Source organism: Eleutherodactylus coqui, chromosome 7 (genome assembly GCF_035609145.1).
Source record: "Eleutherodactylus coqui strain aEleCoq1 chromosome 7, aEleCoq1.hap1, whole genome shotgun sequence".
Lineage (NCBI taxonomy): Eukaryota > Metazoa > Chordata > Amphibia > Anura > Eleutherodactylidae > Eleutherodactylus > Eleutherodactylus coqui.
Window position 1 is genome coordinate 52,404,244 of NC_089843.1, and position 19,605 is coordinate 52,423,848.

At 44.2% G+C, this 19,605-nt stretch overlaps 1 protein-coding gene across 3 annotated transcripts in view; it reads left to right on the forward strand.

Annotated features, from left to right (window-relative positions):
• UVSSA (UV stimulated scaffold protein A) overlaps positions 1 to 19,605 on the forward strand; it is an 89,665-nt gene that overhangs the window by 57,725 nt on the left and 12,335 nt on the right. The window contains exons 11-12 of one of the 3 annotated variants that reach the window (XM_066573010.1): positions 7,836 to 8,019; positions 11,584 to 11,695. In XM_066573010.1, the coding sequence (XP_066429107.1) occupies positions 7,836 to 8,019; positions 11,584 to 11,695 (296 nt within the window). Of the gene's footprint in view, positions 1 to 3,115; positions 3,955 to 7,835; positions 8,020 to 11,583; positions 11,696 to 19,605 lie in introns of those variants that run through there. The other 2 variants (XM_066573011.1, XM_066573009.1) reach the window with 2 other exon arrangements.

Sequence of the window (19,605 nt, forward strand, 5' to 3'; positions counted from 1 at the left end):
AACGTGTTTGTTAATATTTCTGGGATGCCTTGCATGCAAAGCGCTTGGCAAGTCATGCCACAGCATCTTGTGACTCTGACTTTGCTTTTTTAAAACACAAATCCTCTTATTTTTCGAGTTAATTTACTTTGGACCATTGTCTTGTTTCGTCGCCCAATATCTTTCCAGTATGAGGTCATGGACGGCTGCCCTTATGTTCTCCTCTAAAATGTTTTGATCCTCAAAGTTCACGGTCTCCTCAACGGTTGCAAGGTGTCTAGGCCCTGAGGCAGCAAAGCGTCCCCAAAACATGGTACTCCCTCCAACTTCACAGTTGGAATGTGTTTTATAGCGTTTTGCATTTGAGCTAAAAAGTCCCACTTTTGTCTCATCTGTCCATAGAAGGTTTTTCCCGATGCTATGTGGAACATCCAGGTGGTCTCAGGTAAACTTAAAGGGGTTGTCCCGCGCCAAAACGTTTTGTTTTTTTTTCACCCCCCCCCCCCCCCCCCCCCCCCGTTCGGCGCGAGACAACCCTAATGCAGGGGTTAAAAAAGAACACCGCACAGCGCTTACCTGAATCCCCGCGCTCCGGTGACTTCTTACTTACCGGTTGAAGATGGCCGCCGGGATCTTCTCCCTCCGTGGACCGCAGCTCTTCTGTGCGGTCCATTGCCGATTCCAGCCTCCTGATTGGCTGGAATCGGCACGTGACGGGGCAGAGCTACACGGAGCCCCATTGAGAAGAGAAGAAGACCCGGACTGCGCAAGCGCGTCTAATTTGGCCATTAGACGGCGAAAATTAGACGGCAACCATGGAGACGAGGACGCCAGCAACGGAACAGGTAAGTGAATAACTTCTGATAACTTCTGTATGGCTCATAATTAATGCACAATGTACATTACAAAGTGAATTAATATGGCCATACAGAAGTGTATAGACCCACTTGCTTTCGCGGGACAACTCCTTTAAGACTGGGCACAAAGGTTCTTTTTGGACAGCCGCCTCTTCCTTCATGGCGTCTTCCTTCCATGAGCACCGTTCTTCAGTGTTGTTCTACTAGCAGACACGTGAACAGAGAATTGTGCAGTTTGTAGAGTCTTCTGTAGGTCTTTTGCTGTTACCCTTTTGCTTCTTTCTCAAGCGGTTGTGCTCCTGAAGTTGTTTTAAGAGGACACCCACTCCTAGGGGGACTTGCAATAGTCCTGAATTTTCTCCATTTGTATATAATTTATATAACCGAACGTAATGCAGTAGACCACAGCACACACATACACCTCCACTAGGAGGGAGGCCTGTTCTACAGAGTGAAGGATGCAGCGCTTACAACGTGCTTCTGGATCCTGAACCAACTCACGATAAACAGTCCATATATTAATCAAAGCAGCATCCTGGGGAGTTGCTCTAGACTAGTTTCAACTCACATCATCCAGTGTAGAAATTCATTATTGTGCCCATAAAATATGACAATGTTTCGACCACATTGCCAGTGGTCTTTGTCAGTGACTTGACACAAAGGCCACTAGCAATGTGGTCGAAACATCATATTTTATGGGCACAAGGAATTTCTACACTGGATGATGTGAGTTAGAACTACTCTAGAGCAACTCCCCAGGATGCTGCTTTGATTAATATATGGATAATTTATATAACCATGGATTTATGTACACCCAGATCTTCAGCAATGCTTTTTCTAGCTTCATATGTCTTTATAACACATTAGGTGTTCTGAAAGTTGTTTTGATTCAAACTAACCAATCTTTCTTGAGAACAATAGATTTGTCAATAACTAGGCTTTGTGTGTCTTTATTTAATCGGCAAAGCACCTGTGAAACCCACATTCCAGTCTCCTCTCCTTTAGGGCTAATGCACATGGCCATTTTTTCAGTTTAAATGTTGTCACATAGTCTACACATGGACCCGTAGTAGTGAATATGCCACTTCACACATCCTTTTTTTTTTTTTTTTTATACTGCTTGAAAAAAAATTGTAGCATGCAGGATTCTTGTCCAATATGCATTCGTGGACACAATAAAAAGAAAAATGGACCGCAACAGATCCAGGAAATACAGACAGTACATAGATGACAGTCGTATGCTAAGACACTAAAAGCGACAAACTGGAAGTAGTTTCCGTCAAGGAGGAGGCAAGCTCTACCACTTGGAGCCTAGCCACAGCACTCTTAGACTTGCTGTAAGACTGGAATACAAGCCACATCACTGCAGCCACAACACTGCATTGGTAGCCACAGCAGCCATGCCCGGACAGAATAAAGTGGCGCATCTCATCACGCAGGTGCAGCAGAGACCTGGACTGGAGGATGCCTGCGAATCTGGCTACTTAGACCGCCGCAAAAAAAGATTCTTTGTAGGGGGACAGCTATTTCCTGAGCAATGGGAGACTGACAGATGGGCGTCAGCTCTGTAAATGCAACATAGCTGTGCTCCAATCTGTCCCACTAGAAGACCTAAATGGCCCCTTTACCCAGTTCCACGATGTTCCCCCAAATGGAGATGGTGAAAAGGTAAATAGCCCCTTTAGACAATTGTGCAATGTCGTCCTTGTTGGTTTTTTTTCATGTTTCTTGTAGTTGATGATGTGCCAGAAAGATGGTGCAGTTGCAGGGACCCATTCCGCTGTGAGTTGACCCAGAGGGCGAAGAGTGGCACTGTATTGGCAAAAAAGAGGGCTTAAGATGTACGCTTAGCAACTCCCATTCCTCACGTGATTTGGATTTGTGGCCATAAGTTGTGTTGTTTTTTTTTCTCTTTTAACCTGAAAAAATAACTAAAGTCTACTGTAAACCATTTTATTGTCGGGTAGTAAATGTTTTTTACAAAATCCAACACTGTAAAAGTTCTAAATTAATACACTTTCACTAAACTGACCTAAATGCTGAATGTTGGACACCAACCCCCTCTAAAGATTATTGGATAGAAAATATGGACCCCAAACTCCAGCTCATGGTGCTCTTAAAAATAACCACACGCAGCTCTGTGGCCTGGCCAGGGGGAAAAACATGTTACATGTATGTAGAACGGGCACAAAAAGATGGAAGGAATCAAGAAAGGTGGGATTGGAAAAAGAAAACCATGTCAGAAAGGTGTTTATACTTATCTATATTTTTTTGCATAGCATGGACAACAACATGGAGGCTGAGGATAACGCCACAGATGCCAATCAGCTGATAAACCCACTGTCAAATTCCACGGACTCCTCAGAGGGCAATGCAGCTGATTTGGAAGAACCGATCACATCTGGGACTTCCACCATGGCCACATGCCAACCATCTGCTAATGAAAGACCATGCTATGAGAGAAAAAGTGATACCCCCTCCGGTGGTGCCCAAGTGGATTTACAAGCCCTCCAGTCCCCAAATAGGAATGTGGAGGAAGATGTCGAAGTTGCCTTCGGGAGAAGCCTTGGGCCTTACCTGTGGAGGGTACCGGAGGAGCTGCGGTTGCGCACCCACGCATGCATGCTCATCCTAATCGAGGCTGCCACTCCACCCAATAACCCCCAGGAGTGCTTCCGGGCACTCGAGCAGTGGCGAGTTAGCGGGCATACCACAGCACCTGTCCACATGCCAACTCCTCATCCAGCTCCTTCGCCTCCCCGTCCCTTTTATTATGGGGCTAATGGACAAACCCGGCCTATGGCCCATCAACAACCCCCTCCTTTTTTCCCCCAGGATAGGCCACATTACAGGGGCTCTCGATTTCAAGCTGGACCCCTATAATGATACTTTGTCCCTCTTGCTGCAGCTTCATACACTCTACAACTCTACTATGTACCCTCCTCTAATGAATTGTAGCCACCATCTGCGACACCACCACCAGTGGACTTGGACCTGCATCCTCACCCTCCTGATTTTGATTTTTAATTTTTTCCATGAAGTTTTGTAACTTTTAGTTGCTCTTTGTGCTCTTATTACACTTATTTGTTTTTGAAAACAGTAAAAATGTTCCGTTTCATATTCCGAGTCGTTTGTTTGTTTGTTAGGGCGTGTGTCGGGGTGTAATGTTATCTACAAAAGGACCAGTGCAGTCAAGGAATTTTTACAATTTCTCAAACTCTAGAAGAAATACCACAGTCTGAAAATATATCAACATTGGCAAAAAAGCCTGTTGTGCGAAAACATGAAGTGGATTCTAGAAAACGTTTTTTTTTGGGTTTTTTTTCAATTTTAATGAAACCTTAAAATGCAAGACAGAGAAGGGTTTACTAGATGATGAACCTCCCAGAGCAAAAGAAGTGGACCCTCTACCACGTGTTGTCCTACAGCTTTTATATAGTTCTAATATATAGTTTTACACATTTAGGCCTCGCTCACATGATCTCTGAAGGGCTGTCACAGTGCAGAGGGATCAGCCTTATTCTCGTTTGTACAAGGAAAGACTAGAAGCAATGGGATGAGACTGAAAGGGAGGAGACACAGATTAGATATTAGACAGTGAGGGTGATCAATGAGTGGAACAGGTTACCACGGGAGGTGGCGAATTCCCCTTCAATGGAAGTGTTCAAACAAAGGCTGGACAAATATCTATCTGGGATGATTTAGTGATCCTGCACTGAGCAGGGGGATGGACCCGATGACCCTGGAGGTCCCTTCCAACTCTACCATTCCATATAAAATCCGCGTTGGAAAAATCTCAACATGGATTGTGACGAAAATCTGCATCAGAAATCGCATCACGGTTTCTATAGGTTTTTGACCTATTTTTTTAATTTGAACAGATACAGATCTGTGCGCAGATTTGTCTCATTCGATGGAGACGATCCACACGCTGATTTTCCAACCATGAATTCCATGTTAAAATCCGCATGGAATCTGATGCAAATTTATGCTGCAGGCTTGGAATGTGGATTTCACCTCTAAAAATGAGCAGCTGAAATCTGCCTCAAAGCTCGAGTGCTACATGCAAGTTTTGGGATGGACTTTCTTAAGCCTTATTCCCACCAACGTTTTATTGCTGCTGTTTTGCCGCGATAAAACGTCAGCCGAAAATCGCGGCCATCTGAAGCATTGGATATCAATGTATTGATTCAGATGGGGTCCCCCCCCTTTTCGCATAAAAATAGTCATTAGTTCGCTGGTTTAAGTTGCATTCCTTCAGCCTTTCAAAGGACTTGAGGGGGGGTGATTGTTTGCTAAACGCAATGACTACTTGTTTACTCATGCCGCCGTAGACAATGGCTTTTCCTCACACTAATTAAAAACCTGCAGGCCAGAGATTCTTCACATAAACACTCGCCCACCTGAGCAAACAACATGTACAGAGTTTACATAGCTAACGAGGGAAATGGCGAGAATTTCACACAATTATATTTACATGTAAATACTCAACATTTGAAAGCAAAGTTGTTAGTTCATTCGCTTGTTCAAACGAGGATCGTTACGTGTCAATGGGGCTTTAGATTGTGTATAATTGTGACATTGCTAACAATTGGACTGCATTGTATTAGTAATCTCTGCAGAAAGGGAAAGAATATCTGTGTTACCCCGTATCAACGCTCTTGGAAACGGTGTTACTCTTGCCTAGTGGCTGCATCTGACATTGCAGCTCAGCCCTATTGGCGTTTTTCTCAGTGCAGAGTTTTGTTTTAAGCTGCATTTAGATGGAACGATTATCGTTCAAGCTAGCAGAAGTGAATGAGGATCATTCAGTGTAAGCACGAGCCAACAACCGACTGTTGAATGATAATCGCTCACTTTTTGCACAAAAAAATAGGTCTCGCTCTATCTTTCTGCATTCTGCGCAGCACAACTGCCATGGAAGTCTATGCGAAGTGCCATGGAAGTCTATGCGAAGTGCCGTGGAAGTCTATGCGAAGTGCCGTGGAAGTCTATGCGAAGTGCCGTGGAAGTCTATGCGAAGTGCCGTGGAAGTCTATGCGAAGTGCCGTGGAAGTCTATGCGAAGTGCCGTGGAAGTCTATGGCAGTTGTGCAGATATGCAAGGGGAAGGGTGAAACGCCGCGCAAAATGCAGGGAAAGACAGCTGGCCCTTATTAGGCTTTAATAGCTACTCAATTCCACAGGGTGTGTTACCCGCTCGTATGAACTGACCTGCACACGCAAAAGTTACAGCCATATGTGCAGACGCATGCAAAGCCCTGGTTATAGCCCTCTCCAAACCTCATTCATCGCAGATATGCTGCGGTGAGCATATTTGCGCAAACTCTTGTGTGAAGCCGCCCTTACTGTGCAGGTTTGTAGCTCATGAAAAGGCCACCACTAGATGGCCCTGTTGTGCATTGTCTATGGACATGTAGACTAGGTTTCATTCCTGTCACATCTCGTGCCCGCTGACAGCTGTAAGCGCCTACATTGACCATCGGCTTAACTGTTTTGTGTTGGCCAGGAACACCTCCTCTCCTACACGGGGAGGTTATCGCAGCCGAAGCGCTATTGACCACATACTTGTGTCGTTTAATTGCTTTCTGGATGAGGTGCATTTGTAGCTAAACTCGTGTCAGGTTAGGGCAGCGCGGACGCAGTACGTACGTCTACAGCCGGCGCCGCAGACCTGCCACTCGTTAACCACAGCAGATGGGACAGGAGACATTTTTTTTTCCATTTGTCGATGCCGATAATTAGTCTTGAGGTCGACGATGGCATTAACTTCATAGAAGAAACCCCCCAAAAAACTATTAAAGACGCGGACGGCGCCAGATTCCACTAGAGGCATTGTGGGCAGGGTTATTGTAATGGTGGGTGTGTTGTGATAGTTTCTTCATTTGGGTGCCTTCACACTGGCGATAAAATAGCGCAATTTTCACACGAGAGTGAATGAAACCGCATAATCATGAAATCAATGATTTTCAGTAGTTTCATTCTCCACTTGCGACGTTGCTTGGAAACAAACCGCAGCGTGTTCTATCTTTTGCGATAGCGCCCATTGTTTTCCATGGGAGACCCCCGCGGTCCTCTGCTGAGGGTTCTTTTGCACGTGCAATTGTGCACGCAAAGAGTACAGCTAAAAACAGTTGCGCTCACATACGCAATGCTTGATGCGTAAAAATACGGCGCAAATACGCATACGCTCGTGAGAATCTGGCCTTGTGGAAGCTATCAAAAAGAATACTTGTACTGCCGAGGTAAAATGAACGCTGCGCTGTAATTAGTTGCTATGGGCAACACAGGTTGTCTTTCAGACAGCTTTCAGAAGAGTGCGGCGCCAGACTACTTTTCCGTGGCGCACCCTGTAACATTATTGATATTGTCTCGTCCGCCTCAAATTCAATGGAGCTTGAAATAAGATGGCGCATTTCTTGAAGTAAGACTAGCGGACAGACTTATACACTATGTTATGGAGCAGGGCCTGATGGGGCGGAGCAAGACACAGGAAGTCAAAAAACTTCAAGGAGTATCGGTGTCATGCTCCGCCCCCTTTATACACTATGTTATGGAGCAGGGCCTGATGGGGCGGAGCAAGACACAGGAAGTCAAAAAACTTCAAGGAGAATCGGTGTCATGCTCCGCCCTCTTTATACACTATGTTATGGAGCAGGGCCTGATGGGGCGGAGCAAGACACAGGAAGTCAAAAAACTTCAAGGAGAATCGGTGTCATGCGCCCCCTTTATACACTATGTTATGGAGCAGGGCCTGATGGGGCGGAGCAAGACACAGGAAGTCAAAAAATTTCAAGGAGAATCGGTGTCATGCTCCGCCCCCTTTGGTCCCTTAATATGATATAAACGTTTTGTCTGGAGTTTTCCTCTAAAAATCAGCAGACAGGAATATACATGGACTCCATATTATGTGACTCTGTGGTACCCGTCGTCCGTATACAGCCTGTATTGTTAGTTCTTGTATACCGCCTACAATGAGCCGTTATGTTCCTAATCGCAGGTTCAGTTCCCAGCATCGGTTTTGGGCTCCCAACGATATTGAAGAGGAAGTGGAAAATAAAGAAGTGGAGGCCATGTTAAAAACCAGATACATCACATTCCCGGGCAAGTTTGAACCTGTGACACACAAGTGCAAGGCACCAATGGCCAACGGGTCCTTGTGCGAGAGGCAGGACAGGATTAAGGTGGGTGTCCATCCCGGGACAGCGACTGCAATGTGTGTGTGTATATGTATATTTATGAAAGCTGTCTAAAGGAAAGTCTTTGATGTCCATAGCAACCAATCACAGCGCAGCTTTCACTTTACCTCAGCGGTATAAGAAATGAAAGCTGCGCTGTGATTGGTTGCTATGGGCAATGAAAGATTTTCTTTCAGACAGCTTCCATAATAGTGCGGTGCCAGGATACTTTTCTGTGGACTATTCTGTAGATGCTATGGGGATGATGAGTGAGGCGTGTAGTTGGATAATACATGCACAGCACCCCATCATGCGTATATACAGGATAGGGCTCATTCACTAAACTGTATACGTAAACGACTACCGCTGCGCATGACAACATGTCTCACGCGCAGTCTGACTGTTTTAGTTCGCTGCTTTGTTGCATAGCAGGGTTAAGTATGTATCACCGCCCATATGCAACGTATTGTATATGGACAGCGTTGCATCTGCTACTCCAAGAAAAGTATAGGGCTCGCACTGTGTGGTGCGCCGAGAAATTGAGCGTGCTGCGATTTTCTGCTCATGCGTATCTCCACTCAGTGTAAATACACTATTGTGAATGGATTGATGAAAAATCCATTTACTTTCATTGACTCCTTTCCCCGCATATCACGCAGCCACGCATCGCGGGCGTAATACACGCTGAAAATACGGTCATGGGAATGAGCCCATCGGATAATAAGGTGGCGGCGCAGATTTCTTTTTCCTTCCTGTAGTGAATGCGCATGTATCCTACATATTCACTGTGTATTTTTACCGCTCTCATAGACTTGCGTGGGCTATATTAGACCAAAATAGGACCGGCTGTAATTGTTTTCACACACGGGTATTTGAATAACGCAATGTAAGTGTATGGGATGTCAGCACTGCATATTACACACGTAATACGCTACACCTGTTAAGGACCGTTACACATGACCGGTCACATTAACCTTTCAAGCCTTGGGTTCCAAATTAGTTCATACCTGGATGCATATAGTCAAATTACAGATTCTATCCCTCGGTGTCACTTAAGAGTACCCAAGACCTGAGGTAAACTTCTTTACCGATGACAACTATGATGTCAAACATCAAACATCCGACTGACCTAGGAGTCTGTCAATCAACTGAGCCAAAACAGACCAACGGCAGACCTCATATACTAAATATGACACTTACCGGGCTGTGTGTGAGGTTGATCAGTCCTCTGGTTTGGCACAGTGGATATATGTCCTCCCAGTTCGATGTCGTCGTCCGATGAGTGACACAAGAGTCAATCAGTAAATCCTGCCGACTACGCCAGTTTTACGTCCATGTGAGTGAGCCCTAAGGGTACCTTCACACATGGCATACTTGCTGCAGACTTACTATGTGGAAGATATACATATATATATCCATGCAAGGTGAAATGTCTATTTCACTATCTGAGCCAGCAGAATGGAATGTGCCGCATCCTGTACTGCTAACCGTTATCAGAATATGCAGCTTGATAGAAACATACGCTCATACCCTCAGGGCACATTCTGTACCCGCACATAACCCTCAGTCGTCAATTGACGACACGTTGCCCTTTCCCGCCCCTGCCACCTCCATCGAACTCGGAAAGATGGCGCTGGTTTTTATCTGAAACCACGTGATGTCGGACGTCCGTGACCATATTTGGACCACCCAATCCCATGCTTTGATTTCCAACCACGTATCGCTTCCTGCTGCCCATAAAGGACAATTAACTCATCATGCTATATAAGATGCTATACACCTACTAATAAACAGTCAGGAAGACTTTCTACACTGACAGTCTTGTCTCCGTGTGATCTCTTCCATTGTGCGCATCTCTGAACATAAATCTGGAAGGGTGCAAACATTCCTATTGATTACGCCGTGGACCCCAAAATAAATCCACGACAACTGCAGCACAGAAACCCATTGCAAATATGCTTTAAATCCAACAAGGCACACCGTTTAGCAATAACAAAACTTGCTGAAAAGACTATGCATCTTGTAGTCTGAAGTTAGAACCCTACTGTTGGTGTACCCTAATGTTCCTCTTGTAGAATGCGGCTGCAGCGTACCTTCTGCTCTGTCTGCCTTCCCTTGTGGTGTTTTATGTCTCCACCGGTGCTGCCTGCTGCTTTCATCATGGCTCTATCAACCAGATCATTCTCCCGCTCTATGAGAACTGCTAGACTCCCAGTAATTCGGACCCCAGCGACAGCGCATCACCCTAGCTCGCCTCCAACACTAAACAGTAGATTGCTGCTACAGCCACCCAAAATGATCTGCAAGGGCTGGAGTGTGGATCCCGCACACATGTAGGATATCGTCACTGCCAGGACTGCTGTGTGTATGCTCGGGTCTATATGTGTGGCACTAGTTATTAGTGGACTTTATTACAGAATATCTTTTGCACCCTTCCCCGAGGGGACCGTGCTGTGTACATTTTTGTAGGCCTGTGAGAGGAGGACACGTGTGTTTCTGCTTTTTCTGAAAACCTCAAGTCAAAAGTTTTGCTTGGTTAGGTTCCAACTGGTGAGGCCCCTTCACTGATTCCTATAGGAAAGGGGCAACACTGTCTCTCCCCGCAAGCTAAAGATGGGCTCATAGACTTTCATGGAGTCTGCCCCTCATCAGTGTGCAGTAGCTTTTTGGTTGGTTGAGTGGAGGCCTATCATATGGATCAGCAGTATAGTTTCTCCTTTTGGAGAGAACCTAGTAGGTGGGAAGAGACTTATAAGCCACGCAGTGCTCCTCTGGGAAATTAGATATGCAAATAGGAGATGTTACAGTGCCTCAGTGGCACCACCTTTGAAAAGGTAGCTTTCCTACAAATCAATGTGTGGTCTTAACTGTACCCCTTCTGACCCACATAGTACACCTCTCATCCGGCGCCACTGACGGGGCATGAGGAACGCTCAATAGGTGGTGCTGCTGAGGCATTAAACATCTAGTTGCTCCTCTGAGAAATTTTGGTACGCATTGTATGGCTTAGTAGTCTCCTTACACCTACTACACTACACAACCTTCACAAGGACAAACTATTCATTGTCTTAAAACACTGTGTATATATGTGTATGTGTATGTGTGTGTATGTATATAATATATAATAATTTTTTTTTACTGTTCTCTAGCCTTTTTTTAGTATCTATTGCCTTTTCTTTTTGTGGATAATAATTGTTTTATTATTGACATCCATAGCCGTAAGAGATCATCGGAAGAGAAGTCTTCAACATATTTGTTTGCTGGTCTCTAGTATAGTATAGCGGCATTTGTCATACTTACCACCCATGCTTAAGAAAAAAATCCCCGCCCCTTTTTTTTGGATATTTGCGTAGGGTATAGTAGTGTGCTTCGGTATTCCATACCATGAAAATACATTTATTGGCATGTACATCATATGTATGTGTTAGGGAAATCACAGGGGTGGCTCTGAATAAGCCAAGCTGACCGTCTCAGTGGTTTGGTGGGAAGTTTGGGGTCCATGGATTAGTGATGGTATTTTAGGTTTAAGGACAGTGTCTCAGCATTTTCCCCTTCGCTTTGCTGTTCCAGTGTCCTTTCCACGGGAAGATAATCCCACGAGATGAGCTGGGCGTGCCGGTGAATCCTGAGGACCGGGAGAGGGAGGCCAAGGAGAAGTTTGAGAGACAGGCCCGGGAACAAGGTTTGTGACACTTCAAATCATCCGCTCTCAGTTTTACCCAAAAAGTGCTGCCAGCGCCTGTATTCGGTAGGTCATGGTCTGATTATTCGTACCTCTTACAGCTCCGTCAGCGTAATAATAATTCCTTGTACCGCAGCGAAGATGTCCTGTCCTCATACAGAGAGAACTTGGTTCCAGATATCTTTGACTCCTTCTCACTTTTCTGTACAAGACTAAAAAGTGGTGATAGATCTGCTAATCTACTGCACAGCGTTAGAGTAACCATGCAAAGTGACATTAAAGGGGCTGTACCAGGATCACAAGCTGGCCCCTATCCATTGGATAACTTGCTGATCAGTGGTGGTCTCACCACTGAGACTCCCACTGATCCCAAGAATGGGGGGTCCCATGTAACGCTCTTCTTCCCCTGCAGTGATGTTAGAATGAATGCCATTCATTTCAATGGGATTGACAGAAATACCCAAGAGCTTGCCACCCGGCCCATTGAAATTGAATAGAGCAGCATGCTTGTGTGACTGTCGCTCCATTCAGTCTCCTCCTTACTGTAGGTGCAATAAGCCCACAGTGAGGAGGATGGGGGACACAGGCCCCTGTTCTCAAGATCTCTGGGGGTCTCAACAGTGACCGCTCCACCGATCAGTAATATCTATTTAGACGGGAGTTGTCTAAACGACTGCACGAGTGCTGATCTCACCGCTAATGTCGTCGGCGCTCGTACAGAGCGTTAGGCTGATCACCGCTGGATCACTGGCTTTTCCCTTATTGTATGTGAAGCGCTATGCGGAGAGCATTTACATGCAACAAAAATCCTGCGATCCAGTGATTTGTTTTTTATGCTGACTGAAAGTCAACTCTAATGGAAGGTGAACAAATGCTAAAAGACTTTTTGCATTTACACGGGACAATTGTTACTCAATTTCGATCGTTTGAACGAATTTTGAGTGATAATCGCCCCGTGTAAATGGCCAGGGGCGTAACTATAGAGGGGGCAGGGGATGCGGTTGCACCCGGGCCCAGGAGCCTTAGGGGGCCCATAAGGCCTCTCTTCTCCATATAGGGAGCCCAGTACTATGAATAAAGCATTATAGTTGGGGACCCTGTTACAGGTTTTGCATTGGAGCTCAGAAGCTTCAAGTTATGCCTCTGTGCAGCATGGTTTAGGTATGGGTACAGGTACAGATACAGGTAGAGGGGGGGCAGCTCATGTTTTGCATCAGGGCCCCTGAGCCTTTAGATACGCCCCTGTAAATGGCCTTTAAGTTATCCCTTATCCAGCAGATGGGGGATAACTTGTGATTGTGGTACAAGCCCTTTAAACATACAATTGCTATTACACAACAGTAGTTTTATAGAAAGTTGACGGCTTTTCATCATGACTCCAGCCCATAGAATACCGTTGTATAGTGCTAAGTTAATAATGCCGTGTACAGCCCACAGAATACCACCACACAGTGCCCAAAGGAAATACTGAAGTCATAGCCAGGGTCAAGTCCAGCACCAGAACACCATAGTAAAGGTTAAATGCAGCGGCTCCCATGAGTGAGAACCCCATTGTTTGTACGCTTCGATACGTGTAAGCAGGAATTATCGTGTTTGCAATCAGAAATGTTTAATGCATATCAATAAATTGGATTTTTAACCTTTTATCATGTTTTTCTGGTGCTGGACTTTACTGTTGCTATTACTTCATGTTTCATCTGAGAGGGGTATCCTCACTTCTTAAGGAGAGCATCTAGAAGGCGAGTGAGGAGACTTAGAAGACCAACCATGCTCCTAAACAAGGAAGATGAAACAATACCTCTGCAGCGCCACCTATTGGATGGCAGGATTCCTTCAAATCAATGCCCGACCCTTTATACAGGTCTATGCAGCAAATCGGTTTTTGATTCTCAATCATTGTTGCATAGACCTGTATAAAGGGTCGGGCATTGATTTGAAGGAATCCTGCCATCCAATAGGTGGCGCTGCAGAGGTATTATTCCATCTTCCTTATCTGAGATCCGGCTCACTGCATGTCTATGTATCAACACACATGAACAGAATATGTAAAAGTCCAGCACATCAGATGGTAGGAATAAAAACGGTATTCTTTTACTAAATGCTTTCTAAGCAGAGTGCAAATACATTACGTACTGACGCGTTTTGGACAATCTTTTAATCACTAGAGATGAGCGAGCATACTCGCTAAGGGCAATTGCTCAATCGAGCATTGCCCTTAGCGAGTACCTGCCAGCTCGGGAGCAAAGATTCTCTCTCCCTCCTTCCCCCCCCCCCCCCCCCCCCCGCTCCCCCCTGCTCACGGCCGCAACTCACCTGTCACCCGCGCCGGCACCCGAACCTTTGCCTAGTCTAAACACAGATGATCGCTCAAAATTTCGACAGAAAATGACAGTTTTGAGCGATCATTTTGCATAGGTACTAATGGGTTAATCAGCCCATTAGTAGCTAACTAGCTTAATTTGCATGTATTTAGAGAACAGCGGGTGGTCTGTTCTCTAAATACATCATTATTGTTCTCCAGCAGGACAGCTACTGAAAGAATTATCTCAGCGCTGCCCGCGGAGAACTCATCGTGCGGTCCGTCTCATCAGTCTCCATGGATTTTACGTTGAGCTGAACTCAATGATACACAAAGTGCATGGTAAGTGCCCGATGGGCACACATTTACAAACAACGATTATCGCTCAAAAGATGGCTTTTGAGTGAATTTTGAGCGATCATAGTTGTGTGTAAAAGGGCCTTTAGTTTCCATAGGAAATCTGTCAGTGAGGCTGGACTAATGGCTTAGTTTCCCTCTGCTCTTTCCTTCCCCTTCACGTTCTTATCCAAGTTTATCCAAGTTGTGATCATAAATTAGCTGATAAAAGTGCAGGGAAGGAGAGATGAAGGCTAAAAACAACCAGTCCAGCCTCACTGCCGGATCTCCTATTGAGACTTAAGACCCATTTACACGCAAAGATGCATTTAAAAGATAGCTTGATAGTTTTGAGCTATCATTTTGCATAAACTACTTAGTAGCTACTTGGCTACTTTGTAGCTTATTTAGCTTCATTTGCGTTCAAACGAGCCTCCCTTTGCTGTAAGCAGATATCAGCTGGAGGTCTGTTATCTGCTTACAGCTTCATTGTTCTCCAGAGGGACTGCAGCTGAAACAATGTTATCAGCGCTCCTGCAGAGAATCACAGCATGCAGTTCCTGCTATCAGGGAGGACTGATTTTATGCTGGCTTTAAGTCAGTGATGAAGGATGAGGGCACGGTAAGTGCACAATAGGCAGGCATTTACATGCAAAGATCATCAAACCTTATTGCAAAAAAGATTGCCAGCCTGAAATATCTGCATTGAAGTGAAAAACATTTCCCCCAAAGCTGCCTGTGGTCGTTAAGGTGTTGGTGAACACAGTATGTGTATGTAACAAGTCCGCACCCTCCTTGCTTTACACTGAGCAGCTGCTGTAAAATAAGGCTGACTTTTTTTCTTAGTATGAATATTATTATTTATATCACTGTTTATCTAGAACGGTGGCGGCAAACCTATGGCACGTGTGTTGGAGGGGCCACTCGGAGCCACCCCTGCGGGCACATGCACTGTTGCCCCAGCACAGATGGCTGGTTAACGACTGCATGAGCACGGACGTCACCACCAAGGTCATTAGCGCTAGTGCAGAGAATTTACATAGGTAGAGGTCTGCCCCATTTAGATGGGACGAGCTGTCGGGCAAACTATGCTTCATAGTGGCGAGCGTAGTTACGCCCACGCCCATCGGTGTAGGCCAAGAAAGTCAGTGATTGCGAACTGCTAACAAATGGTGAGTTGTTTTTTGGGGGGTTTTTTGCACGTTCACTGCACGATTATTGATCAATTCGATTGGTGGAACGAACTACGAGAGATAATTGTCCCATATAAATGGCCGTGTTGGCACTTTGCGATGAATAAGTGGGTTTTGGGTTGCAGTTTGGGCACTTGGTCTCTAAAAGGTTCGCCGCCACTGATCTAGACAATCCAAGAACACCAAGAAAGTGGGGTCCTGGCGGGATCAGGGATCGCAGTGTGCATGTAAACACTGTTATGTTTTCGGAACGCCTAGTGATTAAATGCAACCTAAGTGGGCCCGGCCTAATGAAGCACTCCAGTCATTAAACTTTAACCCCTATGTCATTAGCAGCACTTAATTTACGGTGAAGTATAGACATAATGAGATTTAAGGTCATTAAGCCGTACTGACATCCAGTCTCCTGCACTGGTGATCTGCCTGACTCGATTACCCTTGAAAACCGCATGCAGGGCGATGGGTAGATGTGTCTATGACACCAATATCTTCTAGTTAGAAAAGGGATGTAGACCAGAGTACATATCAGGATTGTGTTGTTTTTCTTTTATACTTCTATGATCATTTTTTTTTTTTGTTCTTTGAGTGTTTTTTCTTTTATATCCAATAATTTTATGTTTTTTGTATTTTTCCAGTGTTTTTTTTTATTTTATGCATCCTTATTTTTTTCTATTTTTCTGTACTTTTATTTTTTCTTTTCTTCAGTTAGTTTTGGAACGTCTTCAGGTCCTTTCACTTTTTTTTTACATTTTGTTATGTTGTAGCCTTACACAAATTAATTCACGTTTTTCTTCATCATTCTGCACTCAGTGCCCCATAAGGAAGTGAAAACAAGATGTTAGAAATCTTGGTACATTTTTTTTTAATGAAGAACTACCATTTTGCATTGCCATAAGTATTCACACCCTGTACTCAGTACTTAGTCGAAGCCCCTTTGTCAGTGATTACAACCTCCGGTCTCCTTGGGTATGATGCCACAAGGTTTGCACATCTGGATTTGGGTATTTTCTGCCATTCTTCTCTGCAGATCCTCTCCAGCTCTGTCAGGTTGGGTGGGGGCCGTCTGTGGACAGCCATTATCAGGTCTCTCTAGAGATGTTTGATTAAGTTGAAGTCAGGGCTCTGGCTGGGCAACTCAAGGACATGTACAGAGTTGTCCCTAAGCCCCTCCTGTGTTGTCTTGGCTGTGTGCTCAGGGTCATTGGGGCTTATTTACTAATCAAAATACGGAACTGCCCTACATGCTTGCGCCACATTTATCATGTGTTTTTTGACACTTTTTGACAGTTTTTTCAACGTGATCGAAAAAGAGGTGTAGCCTAAATTGTACCAAAAATGGTGCCAAATTGCAGCGAATAGCGTCAAGATGTTTACGCAATTTTAATGTGTAAACTAAGCCAACTAATGGGTGATCTAAACTTAGACTAGACAGTCCTAAAATGTGCAAGATTTGTCAATGAATTATGAATCTCACATTTTAAAACAGTCTAGTCCTAGTTTGCACTGTCTAGCTATTAGATCGTATTAGTAAATAAGCCCCATTATCATGCTGCCCACTCTCAGGTTCCCTGCGCTCTTAATCTGGTCTTCAGTAATAATATCTCTGAACTTTGGTCCATTCAGCTTTCCATCAACCCTGACCGGTTTCCCTGTCCCGGACGCTGAAAAACACCTCCAGCATGATGCTCCCACCACCAGGCTTCACTGTAGGGATGGTATTGGGCAGGAGATGAGTGGCGCCTGGTTTCCTCCAGATATAACACTTAGCATTGATGCCAAAAAGTTCCATCTTGGTTTCATCAGACCAGAGAATCTTGTTTCTCGCAGTCCTGAGAGTCCTTTAGATGCTTTTTGGCAAACTCCAGGCGGACTTTCATTCTGCCATAAAGCCCATATTGGTGGAGGACTGCAGTAATGGTTGACCTTCTGGAAGTTTCTCCCATCTACATACAGGATCTTTGGAGCTCAGCCAGAGTGACCATTTGGTTCCTGGCCACCTCTCTTACCAAGGCCCTTCTTTCCCGATCACTTAATTTGGTGGGTCAGCAGCTCTATGAAGAGTCCTGGCTGTTCCAAACATCTTCCATTTAGAGAATTATGGAGGCCGCTAGGCTCTTGGGAACTTTCATTGCAGCAGGAGGTTTTTTTGTAGTCTTCTCCAGATCTGTGCCTCCACACAATCCTGTCTCAGAGCTCTACTCTTCTTTCTTCCTCATTGCCTTGTTTTGGCTCTGATATGCATTGTGAGCTGTGAGACCTTATATAGACATGCAAAAAAGAAAAAGATCCAGCGCTCCAAAGCAAAGGAAAGGAAACCTTATTAACTAGTAAAACTAGAAAGTTCCTTAAGTATCAAAACATAAAATGACTTTTTATTTGAAGATATGTCCGACGCGTTTCGTCGCCTATAGCGACTTTTTCAAGTGACATATGAAACAATTACAAACATTATATACTCACATACAATATCGGTCACATGATTCCCCAGCGTCCTGACGTCACACCCAAAAAAAGAGAAAAAAGAGTGGGAGAAGATTTAGAGGGGCAGGAAAAAATTGGAAAAAATGGTGCATATAGATGTGGCAAAAAAAGATGCAAAAGTAGCATGCATATTACCCATGATATTAAGGAGGTTATCGCTCAGGAAGAAACAATCCAGATAAAACAACATCTCACATGTAGGTCCAAAAATGTAATATACTTGTTGGAATGCCCATGTCATAAAAAATACGTGGGTAGAACCCTTAATATGCTGAGGGCAAGAGTCTCAAGGCATAAAAGTAATATAAAAAAGGGATTTATGCAACACAGCATTTCTAGACACTTTAAAATGCACCACAACAGTGATCCAACTGGTCTGAAAGTAACTCCACTGGAAAGCATCTCCTTACGGTCCGTTAGAAATCTTCGTACTAAGGAGATGTATTGTATATATAAATTGAACACACTTACCCCACAAGGTCTTAACGAGATGTTGGAGAAACTTTAGTTAGGGTCCCTCATCTTCTTTCTTCCCCTTTTTTTTTTTCTCTTTTTTCTCATTTTCAGGCTGGTAGTTTGTATTGCGAATTTGTTACAAAAAACTGCATGAATTCATGCATGTTTACATTCCATGCGCATATATATTTACATTTATATGCACACCGGAATACATTCTGGTGTGTATATAGGTACCTATTGAGTATTTACCAATTGGTTTGAGTGGTTAGATGATAGGATATATGAATTTTATAAAATTATATAATATGATACTATAAGGGAAAATTTTTTTATTATTCATTGGTCTTATATATATTCTTAATTGAATTTGATAGAAAATATCATAAAGAGTTACTCAGTGCTATATATGAGAATAGTACAATGAGGAAATGTATCTTTTGTATGTTTATCGAAAGGATTTTAACAAATGAATATGTTGTATGAATGCTGATAAGATGTGTAATAACATGTTAGATCAATAAGGATATAAGAGTTATACATCAGTTTTCCCTATAAATAGGTTATGTTGCCAACGTATGATGATAGATCTGAGGTATACTGGAGGGTAGCGTTCCATTACCATGGTAACACTTCCTCCGTATAAGCTTTGCATACGTAAGAGTAAAGATCCGGGGTATATTGGAGGGTAGCGTTCCATCACCATGGTAACGCCCCCTCCATATAAAGGTTGCAAGGACCTAACATGAGCGTCATGACGTCAGGACGCTGGGTTAGTATGAGACTTATAAAATTACATATGGCTAAAAAATACAGATATTAATTAGCCTTTTCTATTACTTATGTTGTGACCATAAAAAGAGGAATTCGTTGTATACTGGAAGGTTAGCGTTCCAGATTTATGGTAAACGCATCCTTCTATTAAAGGTCTAAAGGACCTGTCGAAGGCGTCATGACGTCAGGACGCTGGGGAATCATGTGACCGATATAGTCACATGATCGGCACAGTGATTTGTTGTACTATGAAGATCTAGCTATGTGGAGTGAACCCGGAAGTATTGACAGCAAACCGGAAGTCCTCCGCTAGCCTTACTGTGCGCCGGAAGTTACGAAACGGCGACTCAGGTCCCTGAGCAGGGAATATG